This window comes from Dryobates pubescens, chromosome 2 (assembly GCF_014839835.1).
Source record: "Dryobates pubescens isolate bDryPub1 chromosome 2, bDryPub1.pri, whole genome shotgun sequence".
Taxonomy (NCBI): Eukaryota; Metazoa; Chordata; class Aves; order Piciformes; family Picidae; genus Dryobates; species Dryobates pubescens.
Window position 1 is genome coordinate 13,981,400 of NC_071613.1, and position 18,351 is coordinate 13,999,750.

The following is an 18,351-nucleotide window of genomic DNA, read 5'->3' on the forward strand; positions in this document are numbered from 1 at the left end:
CCAGGAACTGTCTTTTGTCATGATTTCAGAACAGTCATCTTTGTGCCCCATGACAGCATGACAGTACAATGGAATTGTGGTTACAGAAGGGGAGACACTATGACTTGTGTGCAGCAGTATAAAGATCCACTCACTAATATTCAGTCGAATTCAAACCACAGCAACAAGTTCTAAATCTTTACAAAGAAAAGGACAAACAATTCATGCTGTTATTTCCAATGGGTGCCTCACCACAGCCTGCTCAAACAATTCTCTCAGTTTCTGCTCAGATTCTCCTGACACTCCAGATACCATCTCTGTTGCTGCTACTTTCAGCATCGGGAGCTCAAGTTCCTGAAAGAGACAATGAATGTGATATCCAGAGATTAGAAATGTTGCCTGTCCTAGAGGACAAACATTTTCCAATACCATAGAGACATTTAGGTTGGAAAAAAACCTTTGAGATTATTGAGTCCAACCATTAACTCTACCAAGTCTACCACTAAGCCCTATCCCCAAACATCACATCTACACAGGCTTTAAACACCTCCAGGGATGGTGACTCAACCACCTTGCTGGGCAGCCTGTTCCGATGTGTGGAGGGTTGAAATTTTCCCCCCAGCATTAACTTTGCCAGACCAGCTCAGCTGGCAGCAAATGAAAGCTGTATTTACAGGCAAAACTACAATCTACAATGGAATGCAATGAATATGTACAAATACACAATATTTACAGAGATTTACAATTAACAAACAACACAAGAACCCTCCTGGGTCAAGAGACCAGGGAAGCTGTCTCTCTGCACCTCCACTACCCTGTCCAAAAGGGAGAAAGGAGCAGAGAAAGTTGCTGTTACACTTAACCAAAACAATGCAGCCAAGGTCAAGCAGGAGCAAGTTAGTATCTCTTCAGAGACACAAAGTGAGAAGAGACAAGGAGGAGGAATTGTTTTGGTACAACCAATCTTATGTCAAGCAACAGGACAAAGGGGAGTGGTTTTAAGCTGAGGGAGCATAGGACTAGGCTGGGTCTTCAGAGTAAGTTCTTCAGCACAAGGGTGGTGGGACTCTGGAATGAATTGCCCCAGGGAGGTTATGGATGTTTCCTCACTGGAGGTTTTCAAGGCCAGGCTGGATGAAGCCTTGAGCAAGCAAGTCTAGTTGAGAGACATCCCTGCCCATGGCAGGGAGATTGGAGTAGATGATCTCTAAGACCTCCTCCAACCTAAGCCATTCTGTGATTAAAAAACTCCTTGCATCTTTTTTAATTATAACATTTTAATCATAATGTCAGAAGGGTCTAACTGACATTTAAGGAATAAACATCAGTATTTTCTTTCTAAGATAAAATCTGCACCACATAAGTTCATAATTTACACACATTTAAATTTAAGGTTATAATCTCTGACATTTAAGGAACAACTCTATTAAAGTGTATCACTGAATAGCCCTAAATAGAGCCTAGATTTACATCCAAAACAGGCATAGGGCAGCACAGCAGCCTCACCACACACCAAACTACAAATACCAATAATGTCACATGCTCTGAAATCATTAGTTTGGAATAGGCAAGGAGACACCCAGTTTTGAAACTCAGAAATCACTGTTTAACAGATGCCACCCAATAGCACCAATGTAATGCCTCATAAAAGATGGGAAAGCTGAATCTAGACTTTAGAACAGAACACTATGGCAAATTTAACCATGAGAATCTTCCATTTATAGCCTTCTCAATACCCACACCTTTGAGTCCTGCTAGACAGCATGGGACGTGCTGGATGTTCTTGTGGGCAAGAAGGCTAACGGTATCCTTGGGTGCATTAAGAAGATTGTGGCCAGCAGGTCAAGGGAGGTTCCCCTCCCCTTCTACTCTGCCCTGGTGAGACCACATCTGGAGTATTGTTTTCAGTGATACACTAGAGAGTGGCCAACAGAGGATGGTTAAAGGACTGGAACATCTTTCTGATGACAGAGGGGGCTCTTTAGCCTCGAAAAGAGCAGGCTGAGAGGGTATCTTATCAATGTGTACAAGCATGTGAAGGGTGTGTATCCAGAAGAATATGCTAGTGTCTTGTCCTGTGACAGGGCATGGGGCAGTGGATACCAACTGGAACATAGAAAGTTCCACCTCAACATAAGAAAAAAAAAAAAAAAAAAGCAGAACTGGAACAGACAGCCCAAAAAGGTTGTGGTATATCCTTGTCTAGAGGCTTTTAAGACCCATCTGGATGTGTTCCTGTGTGATCTGCTCTAGCTGATCCTGCTTTGGCAGCGGGGTCAGAGACTTATCTTCAGAGGTCCCTTCCAACCCCTCTACCTTTCTGGTGATTGCTGTCCTGGCAACAACTCAAAAGAATTAGGTCAAACATAAAACATTACGTTGCCTCTTCACATATGAGAGTCCATCAAGCATAGATTCAGACAGAATTCAAATGATGGAAGTGAGGATGAACATATTTTAGACTAAGATAGGAAGGAGAGAAGAGAGATAAAAAGAGGACTACCATGAAGAGGACTATTTTTTTCCCCTCTCTAAATACAAATCAGAAGAAGAAACTGACAATGTAAATCTATCTCACCCCAGCAATTGCCTGTGCAAGCAGTGTCTTTCCACATCCTGGTGGTCCGTGTAAAAGAAAACCGCGAGGTGGAACCACACCTAACTGGTTATAGACTTCGGGGTGACGCAGGTGAATGAGCATCTTGCATATTTCCTGTTAGTGACGAGAGAGAGGCCTTCATTCCAATTTCAGAAATTAATATTACAGATTGCTAACATCACAGTCAGGTTAAAATAAAGCTGGTTCTGGTTAGTAATGTAGTTCCACAGAGTTGTAAAATTGTTTCAGTGGGAAAAGACCTCTATGTTCATCAAGTCCAACCAGCAACCTAAGACCACCATGGCCATTCAACCATGTCCCAAAGTGCCATGGCCATCTGTTTCTTGAACACTGCCAGGGATGGCGACTCCACCACCTCCCTGATCAAATGCCTGACCACTCTTTCAGGAATGGTCACAACTGGCACAACTTGAGGCCCTTTCCTCTCATTTTATCACCTGACACCAGGAGAAAAGACCCATCTCCACCTCACTCCGACCTCCTTTCAGGGAGTTGAAGACAGTGAGGTCTCCCATCAGCCTCTTCTCTGGACTAAACAATCCCAGTTCCCTGAGCTGCTCCTCACCAGACCTGTTCTCCCAACCCTTCACCATCTTTGTTGCCCTTCCTGGACATGCTCCAGCACCTCAGTGTCTTTCTTCTAGTGGGGCCCAAAACTGAACCCAGCATTGAAGGTGCAGCCCTACCAGTGGTGAGTACAGGGGCACGATCACTTCTTTACTCCTGCTGGCCACACTATTGCTGATCCAGGCCAAGATGCTATTGGCATTCTTGGCCACCTGGGCACACTGCTGGCTCACATTCATCTGGCTGTGAATCAGCACCCCCAGGTCCTTTTTTGTCAGACAACTTTTCAGCTACTCTGCCTCAATTTATGTAACTGCTTTCAGAAAAATTAATCAAAGGGGAGAAAAAAACAAACCCAAGCACACAAAACTTCAATGCTGCTGGCATAAGCAACTCTTCTCAGTGCCATGCAGATGAATTCTGCCAAATCTCATCTTTGTCATTTTTCATGCAATATTTTATTCAGTGCATTCTGTAGCCCACAAATACAATTTTAACTAACCTTTAAAGTTTCATCATTGCCTCCTACATCTGCAAACTTCACTGAAGGGTGGTAAAGCTCTGGTCCCTTCCTTCTAACTGTTAAGGAGAAAAAAAGTTATGCACATTTAAATATAGCATAACATCAGTTCCCAACATCAAACAAAAGTGTACTCAGTCTAAACAATTAGCTAAGCTTAGGGTGTACTGTTATTTTTTGGTAGTAGACACAGGACTGAAATATTTTTTTTAGTACATTAAAGCTAAATTTCTTAGGAAAAACCATTCCATTTGAGGTCACTTCTCTGAACCTCAGGAAACACTTCTCCATTGATGGATTCCAGTCATAGTGGCAGGGGTTGGGAGGCACATCCAGAGATTGAGTCTAACCCCCTTGTCAAAGCAGGATCACTTAGGGCAGGTCACACAAGAACACATCCAGGTGGGTTTTGAAAGTCTTTACAGGAGACTCCACAACCTTTCTGGGCAGACTGTTTCAGAAGCTTTTCCCCAGATACCATGTCTTTATTTGAAGCAGCACACCAAAAGTAACTTCTCACCTTTCTCTTTAAGTAAGATGGAATTAATTTCTCCATCTACATCTGTAAGTACTTCTTTTTTCCTTTTTGCTCTCTTATCCTTTGTCTTCTTTCTTTCACTCTCCAAGACAGAAAATTCTGTTGATTTCTAGGGCATAAAACCAGAATTATGACATACAAAACCTTCTGAGCCAATGAATTTCTGCAAATGCTTAAGAATAAAATGTATTCTTAAGTAATCTTCTCTGATGCTCTATTTAAGACACAATATTTGATATTTAAAGACTCCAGAAATGGAGACTTCACCATCTCTTTGGGCGACCTGCTCCAGTGCTCCACCATGCTTAGCATTAAGAAATCCCTTCTCATGTTTAGATGGAACTTCCTACATTCAAGTTTGTGCCCATTGCCTCTTGTCCCGTCACTGGGCACCATTGAGAAGACTGGCCTCATCCTCCTGACACCCACCCTTTAAATATTTATAAGCACTGATAAGATCCCCCCTCAGTCTTCTATTCTCTAGGCTAAAAAGCCCCAAGTCCCTCAACCTTTCTTCCTAAGACAGATGTTCTAGTCCTTTAATCACCTTTGTAGCCCTTTGCTGTACTCTCTCAAGCAGTTCCCTGTCCTTCTTGAATTGGGAGCCCAGAACTGCACACAGTACTCCAGATAAGGCCTCCCAGGGCAGAGTAGAGCAGGAGAACTGGCCTGCCAGCCTCCATCCTCATCTTAGCAGAATTAAAGCTGCATGGTGCTGCACTTACCAGGGGAAGACAGAGAGTGACTTAGGAGCCAGTCTATCCAGAAGTTATTACTATATTTCTGCTTGCTATTTAAATCACACTGGGTTTGTAAAACACAGTACCTCAGAAATCAGTTTCTTCTCATCTCCTTCTCCATCCTCAGAAAGGTCAATGAAAAAGTCTTTTCCACAGGGAGTTTTATCAATGAACCAGCCACCTTCAGAGACACGTGTTCCAACCTGTGCTCCTGATGAGAGGGTGCTTGTTTGAGGTGCTGTTCTCACAGGAGTGGGGGTTTCCACTGGTTCAGTTTTTGGAGTGGCTGGAGCAGAATCAGGATTTCCTTTCTTGTATAAGCTCAGCAGAGAACTGTTCATGTGATTTGTGGACTGCAGATTCATGTATTTTAAAGGAAAAGGCACAGGTTATAATGTGGATTATTTATATCAAGAGGCCAATGAAAACATGAGCAACTATTCAGCATTGTCTCAGCTGGTAAATGTAGAATCATAAAATGGCTCAGGTTGGAAGGGACCTTAGAGATCATCTGCTCCAATCTCCCTGCCATCTCAACATCTCTCAACTAGACTTCTTTCTCAAAGCCTCATCCAACCTGGCCTTGAAGACCTTTAGGGAGGGAGCATTCACAACCTCCCTGGGCAACTCATTCCAGAGTCTCACCACCATTATACTGAAGAACTTCTTTCTAAGATCCAGTCTAATCCTACTCTCCCTCATCTTAAAACCATTCCCCCTTGTCCTGTTGCTAGATACCCTTACAAGTCCTTCTCCAGCCTTCCTGCAGGTTCCCTTCAGGTATTGGAAGGTAGCTATGAGGTCCCCCTAGACCATGCACCTTCCAACCCATTCCTCTGCAAATGAAATGACTGCATATAAATACATCTGCTGGTTGAAGAAACAGCAGCCTTTGCTATTTATCCTCAAATAAGCCCTGTTAATTGACAGTCACCTCTTTTACTACAAGTTCCATATGTCAGTTCCTTCAATCATTTCATTAACTTTATAGCCAAATACTTCCAATCCCTAGTGTGCTTTCCTCAAAAGAGATTCCCTACCACAGCTTCCTTCCTTCTATTCAGAAAATAGCCTCTTTTTAGCTTTGTAGATTGTAAGTTGGAATTGCCAGCTCTGACCGTGCATCATCTTCATCTCCACTTTTAAACTCCCCAAGTGCGTTGCAATTTCACAACACAGAATCATGGGTGATGCAAATGAAGCCATAACAAAATACAACTTACCAGATCTTCTGGATATTCATCATAATCAGAGGTATCTGTGGCACTTCCTGCAGCCCTTTACATGGAAGGAAGACCAACATTATTATCAGGGCAGAACTACAAGTGACACATCCACAAAACAAAATGAATGCAATTTCCACAACCTGGTTCCCCAGAACTATGATATGTAGTCTAAAACTGGAGGGAAAAAAAATCTGATCTACAGGCTTGATATTTATGACTATGAAGAGTGAAAACTGCATCATTTCCAAGACTGTGATGATTTGGATCAATTTGGTGATCTGGCTGAAACACAGTCCTAAAAAACAAGTGATGTAGGATCAGTTTGATTCAGTTCACTAAGAGATCACACAATCACCAATGCTGGCATGAGGGAAGTAGTAGCAAATCACTGCTGATCTAGACTCATCCTTGTGACAAACTTTCTAATTTCATAGAATTATAGAATGTTAGGGGCTGGAAGGGACCTCCAGAGATCATCGGGTCCACCTCCCCTGCCAAAGCAGGATCACCTTGAGTACTGTGTCCAGTTCTGGGCCCCTCAGTTTAGGAAGGAGGTTGACTTGCTGGAATGTGTCCAGAGAAGGGCAACGAAGTTGGTGAGGGGTTTGGAACACAAGCCCTATGAGGAGAGACTGACGGAGCTGGGGTTGCTTAGTCTGGAGAAGAGGGGACTCAGGGGTGACCTTATTGCTCTCTACAACTACCTGAAGGGAGGTTGTAGACAGGTGGGGGTTGGTCTCTTCTCCCACGCAACCAGCACCAGAACAAGAGGACACGGCCTCAAGCTGCACCAGGGGAGGTTTAGGCTGGATGTTAGGAAGAAGGTCTACACAGAGAGAGTGATTGCCCATTGGAATGGGCTGCCTGGGGAGGTGGTGGGTAGAAGAACAACAACCCCTCAGATATTTATAGACATTAATAAGATCCCCTCTCAGCCTTCACTTCTCCAGACTCAACTGCCCCAGTTCTCTCAGTCTTTCTTCACAGGAGAGATGTCGAGTCCCTCAATTGTCCTCGTATCTCTTCATTAGACTCTCTCCAGTAGATCTCTGTCTCTCTTGAACTGGGGAGCCCAAAACTGGATACAGTATTCCAGGTGTGGTCTCACCAGGGCAGAGTAGAGAGGGAGATCTTTAATCTCTCACACCTTAGAGAAACCAGAATGATCTGTGGGACTATGCACAAGGTTACGAGTCAGGAAATCTTAATCCCCATCTCATACCCAGTAGATACTTACTCTTAATTAGCCTGTCTCTCAGATTAAGCTAGTATCTCTCACACCCAAAAAAGACTAAGAAGAAAACAAAGGAACTAAACTGCATGAGGACTGTGGTGTTATGTGGAAAACTATCAAGGAAGCCCCAAGGATATCCACTAACTATATATATTTATAAAAATATATGCAACATATAACAGAGAAATCATGATTTGCTCTAGTATCTGCTTGTCCTAGGTAAGAAAAAGTGCTTTCATTAGTTGTAGGTAACTTCTGATGAAGACAAGCCTATGGAAAATCTAGGCTTTATCTGTGATCTTTAAACTATCAAAATGCAATAATATGAAGACAGAAACCTTTTCAGAAATGATAATACTACTGGCATCATTAATCTAATGGTACAAGTTCTTCTTACTCGTTTTTCTCCTGTTGTCTTGCTCTTTTTGCCACATGTTCAGCCTCTAAAACTGCTAAATCTTCCTGTTCTTTCTCATTACTGATTATTCCAAACACTGAAAGGAAAAGTTAAAACATGTTAAGAAAACAGCCAAAGCACAATCAAAGAATTTGGTATCTTGGACATCACAGCAGCAGAAGTACCTTTTTCAACTTGTAGTCTAAAAGCATTTCTTTTTCTTCGTCCATATTCTACACTGGAAAAACAGCAACAAAACAAACAGGTTACACCAATTGCTTTTTCCAGTCAACATGTCTTCATCCTCAGTGGAAAAAAAAAGAAACTAACAAACCCACAACATTTTAAACTGATACCCAAGCTTCTACATAGTGACTGTTTTTTCTTAAGCCTGGAAGAGCTCAATCACTGGCAGGAAACAAACCCACTAAACTATACTGGTCTCTAAAAGTTAGCAAGGTCCTCTTTCTCTGTAGCTATAGAGAAGCAGCAATGCACAAATGAGCACACTGGGTGTCACAACACTACTAATTTTTTTGCTTTAAGTCAAACAAAACCAAACACATAGAGGCTACAGTCCAGAAAGGACAGCAAGGATAACATAACAAAATGGTCACTATAAGAAAAATGGATTTAATGAGCATTCTTAAATATAAACAAAAATCACCAAGAAGGGACAAAACCCCAAAACCAAAACATTGAAATGCAAAAAAACCCCAAACCAAACCCCAAGACCTATGGGAAACCAAAACTCTTACTTTGGATGCTTTTCTCTAACAAGGCACTAATAAATAGAATATGCAAACAGGAATGAATATACTTCTCCACCTTCATTAACCCTGACACCCACCAATGATCTACTGCAATACAACCTTGCTCCTCACTCAGAAAAACACAGCGAGGCAAGGCTCACTGTTCTGCTGAGCAGATGAGTGAGATTTAGTGTCTTAGTGAAACCTGCATTTCCCTGCACTTAAGTGTTACTTTCCCTCACACTTATTAAGGCTTACTGGAGTATGGACCAATGTGCTGCAATGCATCTGTAGCTGTTCAATAAAAGTCAAACCAAAACCAAACCACAGACACAAAACAACCCTACAAACCACAACTAGATCTTGTCATGCCAATTCACTAATAAAATTTAAGTTGTTAGATATATCTGCAGAGGAAAACACTAGAATGGAAATGATCATAGAACCACAGACCTGTGACACTGGAAGAGACTTCTGAGATCAAGTCCAACTGCTCACCTAGAGCTCATGTTCCCACCACTACTGCTAAGCTACTACCACTGAACCACATCCCTAAGCGTATCTACCTTATAATTTCAATCAAGCTCAACAACTTGTACTGAACATAAGGCAAATTAAAATTTGGATTAAAAACACATAAATGCAATATAACAAAATAATGTATTCCATGTTTTGAATGCAGAATATAAGGACACAAATCTTCGCTCACCTGTAGGTTTTCTGCAAATCAGAGGCTAGAATTCTGATGTCGACATACTGGCCACACTTATTGCTTGCAAGATACTGAAATGAAATTTTAAACAGTGAATAAAATCTTTGTCAATCACCTCATCTGAACAGTTAGATCAAATACACCTATTTCAAACTCTAGTACTCTTCGAAGTCAAAATGAAAATCAGAAAGAGCTCTGAACTGCCTTTGAACACACCTAGAAAACACTAAGACACAGATGATTAGGTATCTATGGTTTTTTGGGGAAAAGCAGCATGTTTTATTTTGGTGCTTCAGTGACTTCTGCTGGAACTGCTGGAGGAGGTCATGAAGGGCCACGAAGATGATCAGAGGGCTGGAGCACCTCCCCTATGGGGACAAGAAAGTTGGGGCTGTCCAGCCTGAAGAAAAGGCGGCTTCAGAGAGACCTTAGAGCAGCTCTCTAGTACCTGAAAGGGGCCACAAGAAAGCCGGGGAGGGACTTTTTTACAAGGGCTTGTAGTGATAAGACAAGGGGGAATGAATTGAAGCTTGGGGAGAGCAAATTTAGTCTTTTTAAAGCCCTGAGAGACAAGGCCGGCGTTTGGCGCCCGCTGCCCTCCCCTCCCGCACCTGCGCGGGCTAGATGCTCCAGGCCGCTTCCAGCGATTCCCACCGTGCCGGCCGCATGGAGCCCACCCCAAGCCGCCGCCACCGCCGGCCCGCGGAGCCGAGAGCTGCCGGCTAGGCGACGCTGTCTGCCCCGGTCGATACCTGCTTAATACGTTGCTTCAGCCGCAGGTCCACGAAGTGCCCTGGCCGGCTTCGCATCGCCGCTCCGCCGCTCTCACCAGCCGAGGGCCTCTCCACCAGCACGGGGACTGTCCCAGCCGCGCCGCCTCAGGCCCCCTTCGTGTCGCCCGCCTACACCAGCAGACCTGACGGGCCCAGCACGGGAGGCGTCCTAATCTGGGAACGCTCTTCTTCCGCCTCTGACCTACCGAGCCGCTAATTAAGGTTCAAACAGATACCCCCGGTCAGGGCTACGTGAGATTCCCGGCAGAGATTCACGCGGAGCAGGAACATGTCCTGGCTGTTACCGCCTGGCCGCGGATCATGAGGAGGCCTGGGCGCGAGCTGCGGCGGGAACTCCATCTCCCAGCATGCTGTGCTGCGCGGCCCAGCGCGGGGACTCCATTTCCCCGCGTGCTGCGCGGCCCAGGCCAGCCCAGCCCGTTGGGGAGTGGCGTACGGCGGCCGGGAGGGCGGAGGCCGTGGCGGGATGGAGTCGGTGGTCTTCATTTTCTCGCTGATTGACTGCTGTGCCCTCATCTTTCTCTCCGTCTACTTTGTATCCTTCTCTAGGACTAGGGGGTGGGGGAGCTTGGGGTGGGTAGGGTTGGAGCTGCGCCCTCGCCTAGCGGGACCGGGAAGGGCCAGGCTTCTTGAGACGGCGCTGAGGGCAATCGGGGCCGGACCCGCCAGGCTGGCGGTGGGTAGAGGATGGCGGGGCGTGAGGGCCTCCGCTGGGTAAAGGCCGATAGCAAGGTACCCCGAGCGGCAGCCCCTCGGAGGAGAAGGAGAGAGAGAGAGCAGGGGTTGAGAGGCGGGCGCGCCGCGCTGCGGGGAAAGGGCGAGTGATTCAGTGCCCGAAATATGCTGGCTTCCTCGAGTGCTGGAGATGGAGGGACTGCAGGCTGCCATGGGCGTCGGCGGCCGGTGCTGTGGAAAATAGATCGTGTCTTGGCAGAAGCGGCATTGGTATGGAGGCGCATTAAGTGTGCTTGGCACCCTCTGAAATTAACAGGCCTAAAAAACCCAACGACAATGCAACAGTCTTGTAGTTGCAAGGATACCTCGTTCTAACTGAGCGTTCGAAGCTGGGAGACTGAATTCTTCAGCAAACAGAATTTCCATATTCTTTCTTACAAAGTTGCCTGCTACTCTTTCAAATTCTGTTGCTGTTTCAGAAACTACAAAAGCACTTAAAGGAAATTCATCCTAGAAGGACAGGTTAATTGTTGAAAAACTCAAGGACTGCCTTTATTTTAGGGATATGATTTCTTAGAGGAAAGGAGAATGTGCTTTAGAGGATGTGGCATGATGTGTCCCAAGCCTTTCTTGAGAGGACTTCTCTGTATAAAGTCTTCATAGTTTAATTGCTGGGAGTTCATTTGATAATGATATTGCCTGTTTATTTCCCAGCACAGTATGAATTAACCTAGTGTTGCTTTAAATGTAAAAAAAGAGAGGAAAAAAAAGGAAAGAAAGGAAGGCAGATCCACTTCTTAAAACAGTACTATTTAGCTGTATTGTGAGGAGAACTTTCAAAGTGCATTAACTTTTTCTTCCCTGTAAGTTCTGGTTTCAAGTGTTGTAGTAATAGTTTGTGATGTGGAAAATAATAAGCTTGCCTCCCTGGTGTGTTTTAAGGGTTGAACTGAACTTTAGCACTTGTTCCACAGTTGTCATTGAAAAAGCATCATAAAATCATTTGGTCTGATGATAAATGTGGCCTAACTTCCTACCTAAGGTAGGAATGAGTTGTAACAAATTGAAACGTGCCTTTGGCGTATCAACTGTGGAACAAGACTACACTGAGAGCAGAGTGTTCTGCCTAATTGGATAAAAACAAAGCTTTGTGTATTCTCAGTTACCGTACAGTTTTTCCTTATCTTGGACTTCAGATAATTACACTATCAGATTTGGAATGTGACTACATTAATGCTAGATCCTGCTGCTCAAAACTCAATAAAGTAAATTATTCTTCTTTGCATTTAATGTGATTTAAGAGAAGGGGATGTAATGTACATCTGAAGAACCTTGACAGGCAATAGTGTGCATGTATCTTTTGTTTCTGTTTGCTTGTCTCTTTCAGATGCACATCTTTCAGCAAATTCAGTCACGAAAGGCTGTGCTTCTGACCCTTGGTGCTCTGAGTTGGGCTTCCTACTTTCAATTTGTGGGACTGAGACATAGCCCTTCACAGAGCTCTTGAGTTCTGTGCTTTAATGCTTGAATCCACCCACACCAAGAGTGTCTGCTCGTGACTGAACTCAGATCCTTACAGCAACTTTCTCTGATGCTTCTGTATAATTTCTTACCTCTTGAACAGGAGAGGGTTTTATTCTGATAACTACTGTTTAAGCCAAATCTGATTAAACCCGATTTCATTAAATCAATGTGGCTTTCCCACATGGGTGTTCACTTTAATGTAAAGATATTTTCTCTCTTAATGTAACAGGCAATGCTGCAGGATACTATCACACTGAAAATGAGTTGAGGCTGACCCAATTTAATTTTGCCAGTTTTCATACTGAACAACTTTCTTCATGGTTCCAAGTCTGAGGGTGTTTGTATGTCCTGTGTCTGCAGATGTTAGTTACCTACTGCACTCATTCTTAAGTCCACTGTTCTCTGCAGTGATTTTAGATGAGCACTGTATACTTAAGTACTTGTGTAATATAGTTATGTCCAAATTGCTGCTGTGCTCTTCCTAGAAATGTTTGCAATACTTTGGTAAAGTAACTCTGTCATATTATCTAGGGTTTGATTTCTGGCTAATTCATGTGGAATCTGAAGGTATTGATTTCTCCACATTGTGATGAAATCATATACCATGAACTTTCTGTCTGAGTTTTACAGGATTAGAATCAAATGATTCTAATAGTGGTTCAAATAATTCTGTAATCTCTTTTTCAGAAAGAAATTTCCTTGTGTGCATGTAACTTTTTTTTTCCCCCCTTCCCTTTTTGCAGTGGGTGGTCCCTGAGGTGATTGGCCATGCTGTTGTAACTGTACTAATGCTTATTTCATTGCACTGGTTCATCTTTCTCCTTAATTTACCAGTAGCAACATGGAATATATATAGGTAAGTGCAAAGGGGGTTGTGTGCTTTTTTTAACTTTCTTTTTTTCCAATGTTACTAATTTACCTTGTAGTGTAGTGTGGAAATAGTCTGTACAGTTTAGACTGGACCTTGAAGATCATCTAGTTCTTGAGCTGGAAGCAGTCTTCTTGGGTCTAACTGACATGAAACTCTCCTTTCCTAGCAATTAAAATTATGAAAAACTCAACAATGTCAAGGACATGAAATGTTGGGCCTTTCCTTGCATTCTTTCTAGTGCCCAGGAGTCTTGATTTGTGAGTCATTCCCAAGTTCATAGGAAATAGTTCATGTTAATAGTTAATGCCAACGTTAATTGGGATTATGAGGCAGGATGGTTGTGATAAAACCAGGAAAAAACCAGGGATCCTTTGTCTTGCAGCATCTTGTTTTGACCACTAGGGTTTGTGATTATCTGAGTGTGGTTTTTTGGTGAATAAATCACTTATTTCTTACCTAAATTAATTCATTTCCAGTCCCTTTCAGCTAATGCGTTTCTCCACTGCAGGTAGATGTTTCCTTCCTTGACACCAAGTAACACAAATAACCACAAATAACAATGAAAATCAACTGGAATTGGCTATGACCAGGAAACTCTCCCTTTTATGCATGGGAAGCTGGGCTGATCCTTTTAGCAGCATCTCTTGTCCCTTTACTCTGTGGGTTGTAGTGGCACAATATAAGCAATATCCTCAATCTGAAATGGAATTTAAAGAGCTCCCCTATGCCAAATTGTGAAACAGCTCTTCAGATAAAAGTTCCTTTTGTGAAAGCTCTCTCTAATGTTTTGATGAGTATAATTCTGGTTTTACTTCTGGTTTGTGTTGTTTGTTTTTGTCTTTTTTTCTTTTTATTTCCTTAAACTTTCAGGTACATTATGGTGCCAAGTGGAAACATGGGGGTATTTGATCCCACGGAGATCCATAACCGAGGACAACTGAAATCACACATGAAGGAAGCTATGATTAAACTAGGCTTTCATCTGCTGTGTTTCTTCATGTACCTCTACAGGTTAGTTTCCAAAATTGCTCACAAGGAACAAAGGAATTGTCTGCCAGCTATTTTTATACCCTCTGTTATGCCAGTGTAATTGCTGTATTCGTGTCTTATCTTCTCACATCTTGCTAAGCCTCAATAATGTATTTTGACAGCTATCTGTGAGCTCATTATATGCCTTTATTCTTTCTGATCAAACACTGTTTGGAAACCCAGACTACTCCTCAATCTCAAAACCACTATTAAGTACAATGTAAGGAGGTAGATGATTTCAGCACCTAGGATAAGTGGCCTATTTAGAATGGAAGTTATCTTGAGGACTAAATTTATTTTACAAGTTCTGTCTTAGAAAATGAAGTGTAACTTACCCAGCTCTAAACAGATGAGTGTTGTGGTGGGGCCACTTACTACAGGATGAAAGAACTACTGTTCTACTGCAGTATTGCTGCTGCAGTCCTTGTCTGCATAAGCAAAGCCCACAGCATAGTTGCCCTGACTTTCAGAATCAAGTGCAATTCTCTCATGAAAGCGATAGCTGTTCCTGTTTACACATGCTTCAGTAATCCACCGGTGTCATGTTTTCTGTGTTGTCACAGTATGATTCTGGCTTTGATAAATGATTGAGAAGTTGAGAAAGAAACCTTAGCTGCCAAATTGGGTCATCACTCCAGTGACTGGTGATGGAGCCACAGACATCTTCCGACCATACCTAGATCAGTGTCGTCATGCAGTATATTTTTCCTCCTTGAACAAGAAATATTTTTCTGTATTTTTAACATAAAATATTTTCAAAAGACATCAGATTGGTGTAGCAGTTGTTTTTGTTCCTTTTACAACCCAAACTGCTGGAGCTGCAGCTTCTGGAAGATGAAATCCTTACTTACAGAACTGATCTCTTAGGAATCAAATGGTGAGAAGTGAAACTCATTTCAGCAGCATGGGCTGATAATAGTGGTAGTTCCAGAACAAATTTAAGTGCAGGTCTGATGTCTGCTTCTTACTGAAAGGTGTCAGGATGTGCCTCTGGCTCTCAAGCTGTCCTATTAGAGCCTAGTTTGAAGTGCTTGGAACATAGATTTCAAAGTGGAACAGTAGCAGTTTGCATCTTTGTGTCAGTGTGTTTTTCAGCTAAAGAGCAATGGAATAAAAATGATGCTTTTCTCCCTTTCCATCCCTCCCTTCAACAACCCATATGGAGTGTCTTGTATTTGGATGGATTAAGGTCCCTTTTGGTAAAAGGGACACTTGTGTGTAAGACTGAAAACCAGATAAATAAGAAACATGATTAATACTTGCATTTTCCCTTCAACTCTTATTTTGTCATTGAACATACATGATAGATCTCTGTACAAAGCAAGCTTCACACTGCACCAGGGTTGGAGTTGATTACAGAGCAAAAGACTATCTGCAGTTACTACTCCATGAACCTGCTCTTTCCATATCCACTGAAGTGAAAAAACAAGTGTGACTAGCTCAGGGAGGTGGTCTGGTGAACTCAGTTATCTCAATTCTGATGTGACTGCTTCAAGGACACCAGCAAAGTAAGGTGTTTGGTTTTTTTTACTGCAGCTTTTGCATCAGCAATAAGTATATAAACTGGAATTTGTACCTTCTCTGTCCAAGAGCCGTCTTTAAATTTTTAATATGTGCCCAGAAATGGTTGGAAACAAACACATCAAGTGAGTGCTTCAGAAATACAGGTTTGCAGTTAAGTCCTAAAATTTATGAGCCTTTCCCTGTTTAGTACTTGTTCTTTGGCATTATCACTGCAGTTGGCAGATTGTTTTTGTGGCCAGCAGTGAAAATACAACACTGAGGCTTGATTCCTCTAGATACCTCTTGTTCAGCGTTTGATCAAGAAGCCTGGCTTTAAATTTGTGATGGATGGAGGCCAAGTTCAGCTGTTGCAAAGATGAAACACTGCTGAAAATTACACTCATTAAAAACATAACGAAAGAAATAACTACCCCAGCTGCATGCTACTGCCTAGATGACACCACACAAATCAAAACTACAGAAAGTACTGCCTTATAAAGCTGAAATCCAGAGGGGATGTAGGTCTGGAAAAAGAGCAAATAAAACCTTAAAAGAGAGGGAAGTCAGCAGCTTCTGTAGCAGCTCATATGGTAAGCAACTAACTTATTTGTACCTGAAAAAAAAAAAAAATAGGCTCCACATACTTTGGCTTTACAAGAAAGGGCAGTGTTAGTAAGCTGCTCAAGTTAAGTCCTTGCTGTAATGCTAGCAGTAGATAAATATAATGAGTGACAAGTTTAGGTCTTACTCCAAAGACATAATGTCAAGGTAAGAGCTTCAATATTACTGAGAATGTTTATAAGGTACATTGTCTTCAATGATTTCTATCTACAAGCACCTCATAATTACTGTCATGACATTAGATAGGGTACACCTGTTCCCTAGTGTAATTGGTAAAAATTACCACTCAGTGAAAAGCTTGTGTTTTCCTCTACCGAGGGAAGTGGTTCTTCAGATGACAGCAGAATAGGGAAGGATAAAAGAAACTACCCACCACATCTGGGAAAAAAAAATTACTGCCCCATAACTAAAATATTTTATTAAAGAATACACTTACCCTAGTTAATTACTGTTTTCAGTGAGTAGTGTGAATTAAGAACATGAAGGGTAACAATCAACCTCAAACTCTCCTGAAGTCCACAAAAGCAAATCTTTAGCTGTTCAGGGTTGAAACTGCTTTGCTCTTATTCTTTTTCTCACAAGCAGCTCTCTAGGATTTGGCCTCTAAGGATATGCTAATGATGGGAGTGGGGGATGCAAGAGGAATATTTGGGCTATGTGGACCAGTGAATTATCTTTGGCAGAAATGTTAGAGGCATGTAAGTGTCAGGGTTACTCTTCAGAGCATTGTAGTTCTTTTAAAGTGAGGAGAGAGCTGGGACTGCCATCTTTCTGCGATGAGCTGATAGCCTAAGCATGTGCCACACAGACAAAGGAGCAGAGGGATGCATCAGGCAGCATAGTTAACATGGGCCAAGGGGTAAAGGGACAGGGTGAATGAGAAAACTGTCCCTCTGGAGAAGCCCCCTACTTAGGCAGAGTTTGAATTTAGCACCTAACTGTGAAATGCTCATCTGCTCACAGGTTCCTGATGTGGTTTCTTTTAAATCACCTGAAGTGTTTTTAGAAAACTTAAAATGTATTCCAATTTTTATGTGCTGAAATCTCACAGTTCTATAACTGAAGGGGGTCTGCAAGGAGGCTGGAGAGGGACTGTTTACAAAGGCCTGCAGTGATAGGACAAGAGGCAACAGTTTGAAATTAAAGGAGATTTAGACTGGATGTCAGGAACGAGTTCTTCACCATGAAGGTGGTGCACTACTGCAACAGGGTGCCCAGGGAGGTAGTTCAGGGCTCAACGAGGCTCTGAGGAACCTGATCTAGTGAAGGATGTCCCAGCTCCCTGCAGGGGGGTTGGACTAGGTGACCTTTGGAAGTTCTTTCCAATCCAAACCATTCTATAGAAACCACAAAGCTGTTCCTCTTGCATTCACCAGTGAAAGGCAGACATAGGACAGCAGAGGAAGTACAGTAGCAAACCCAGCCAAAACCCCAACTTCCTTTGTCTGCTATGTGGATCATTTATAGTTGAGTCTTCAGTCTTACAACCCTCCCACAAAGTCCCAAGGGAAGCAGCACATGGAAAGGAATAAGGCAGGCTGCTTCTGTTCACAGCTGCATGTAAGCCATAATTATCCATACACTACTTGAACAGTAAAGCTAACACAGAGGTGTCATCTGAGGGAACAAAGACCTTTTCTAATTGATGGAGAAGCTCAGAGATTTAAAAAAAAAAAAAGCTTTAAAAAAGCCCAAAGACATCAAAAAAAGCACTTAGCAAAAGGGTTTGAGTTTGGCAAAGCTACAGGAAAGGGGAAAGCTAATTCAGGTACAGCTTTTCATTAGCTGGAGGTGAATAAAAATGATCCAACATCAAGGAATCACAGAATGATAGGGACTGAAGGGACCTCTGCAGATCATCAAGTCCACCTCCCCTGCCAAAGCAGAATCACCTAGGGCAGGTCACACAAACAAATGCAGACAGGTGTTGAAAGTCTCTGGAACAGGTAACTCCACAGCCTCTCCAGGCAGCCTATTCCAGTGCTCTGGTACTCTCACAGTCAAGTTTTGCCTCATGTTGAGGTCAAGCTTCCAGTGTTCCAATTTGTA

The 18,351-nt window shown here is 42.8% G+C and overlaps 2 protein-coding genes across 2 annotated transcripts in view; one reads left to right on the top strand and one right to left on the bottom strand.

The window, feature by feature from the left end:
- The window catches only part of NVL (nuclear VCP like), a 43,361-nt gene extending 33,267 nt beyond the window's left edge, over nt 1-10,094 (bottom strand). Inside the window, exons 1-10 of the mRNA XM_054170395.1 lie at nt 10,038-10,094; nt 9,283-9,356; nt 8,007-8,059; nt 7,822-7,918; nt 6,188-6,242; nt 5,051-5,317; nt 4,207-4,333; nt 3,669-3,745; nt 2,558-2,692; nt 232-333 (exon numbers count right to left, since the gene is read on the bottom strand). Of these exons, the coding sequence (XP_054026370.1) occupies nt 232-333; nt 2,558-2,692; nt 3,669-3,745; nt 4,207-4,333; nt 5,051-5,317; nt 6,188-6,242; nt 7,822-7,918; nt 8,007-8,059; nt 9,283-9,356; nt 10,038-10,094 (1,044 nt within the window). The remainder of the gene's footprint in view (nt 1-231; nt 334-2,557; nt 2,693-3,668; nt 3,746-4,206; nt 4,334-5,050; nt 5,318-6,187; nt 6,243-7,821; nt 7,919-8,006; nt 8,060-9,282; nt 9,357-10,037) is intronic.
- A 234-nt stretch (nt 10,095-10,328) lies between these two features.
- On the top strand, nt 10,329-15,616 carry CNIH4 (cornichon family AMPA receptor auxiliary protein 4). Its single transcript, XM_054170411.1, has 5 exons — nt 10,329-10,614; nt 11,951-12,019; nt 13,022-13,134; nt 14,020-14,160; nt 14,742-15,616. The coding sequence occupies exons 1-5, from the start codon at nt 10,546-10,548 to the stop codon at nt 14,767-14,769; spliced, it is 420 nt and encodes a 139-aa protein (XP_054026386.1). The 5' UTR covers nt 10,329-10,545; the 3' UTR covers nt 14,770-15,616.
- The last annotated feature ends 2,735 nt before the right edge of the window (nt 15,617-18,351 follow it).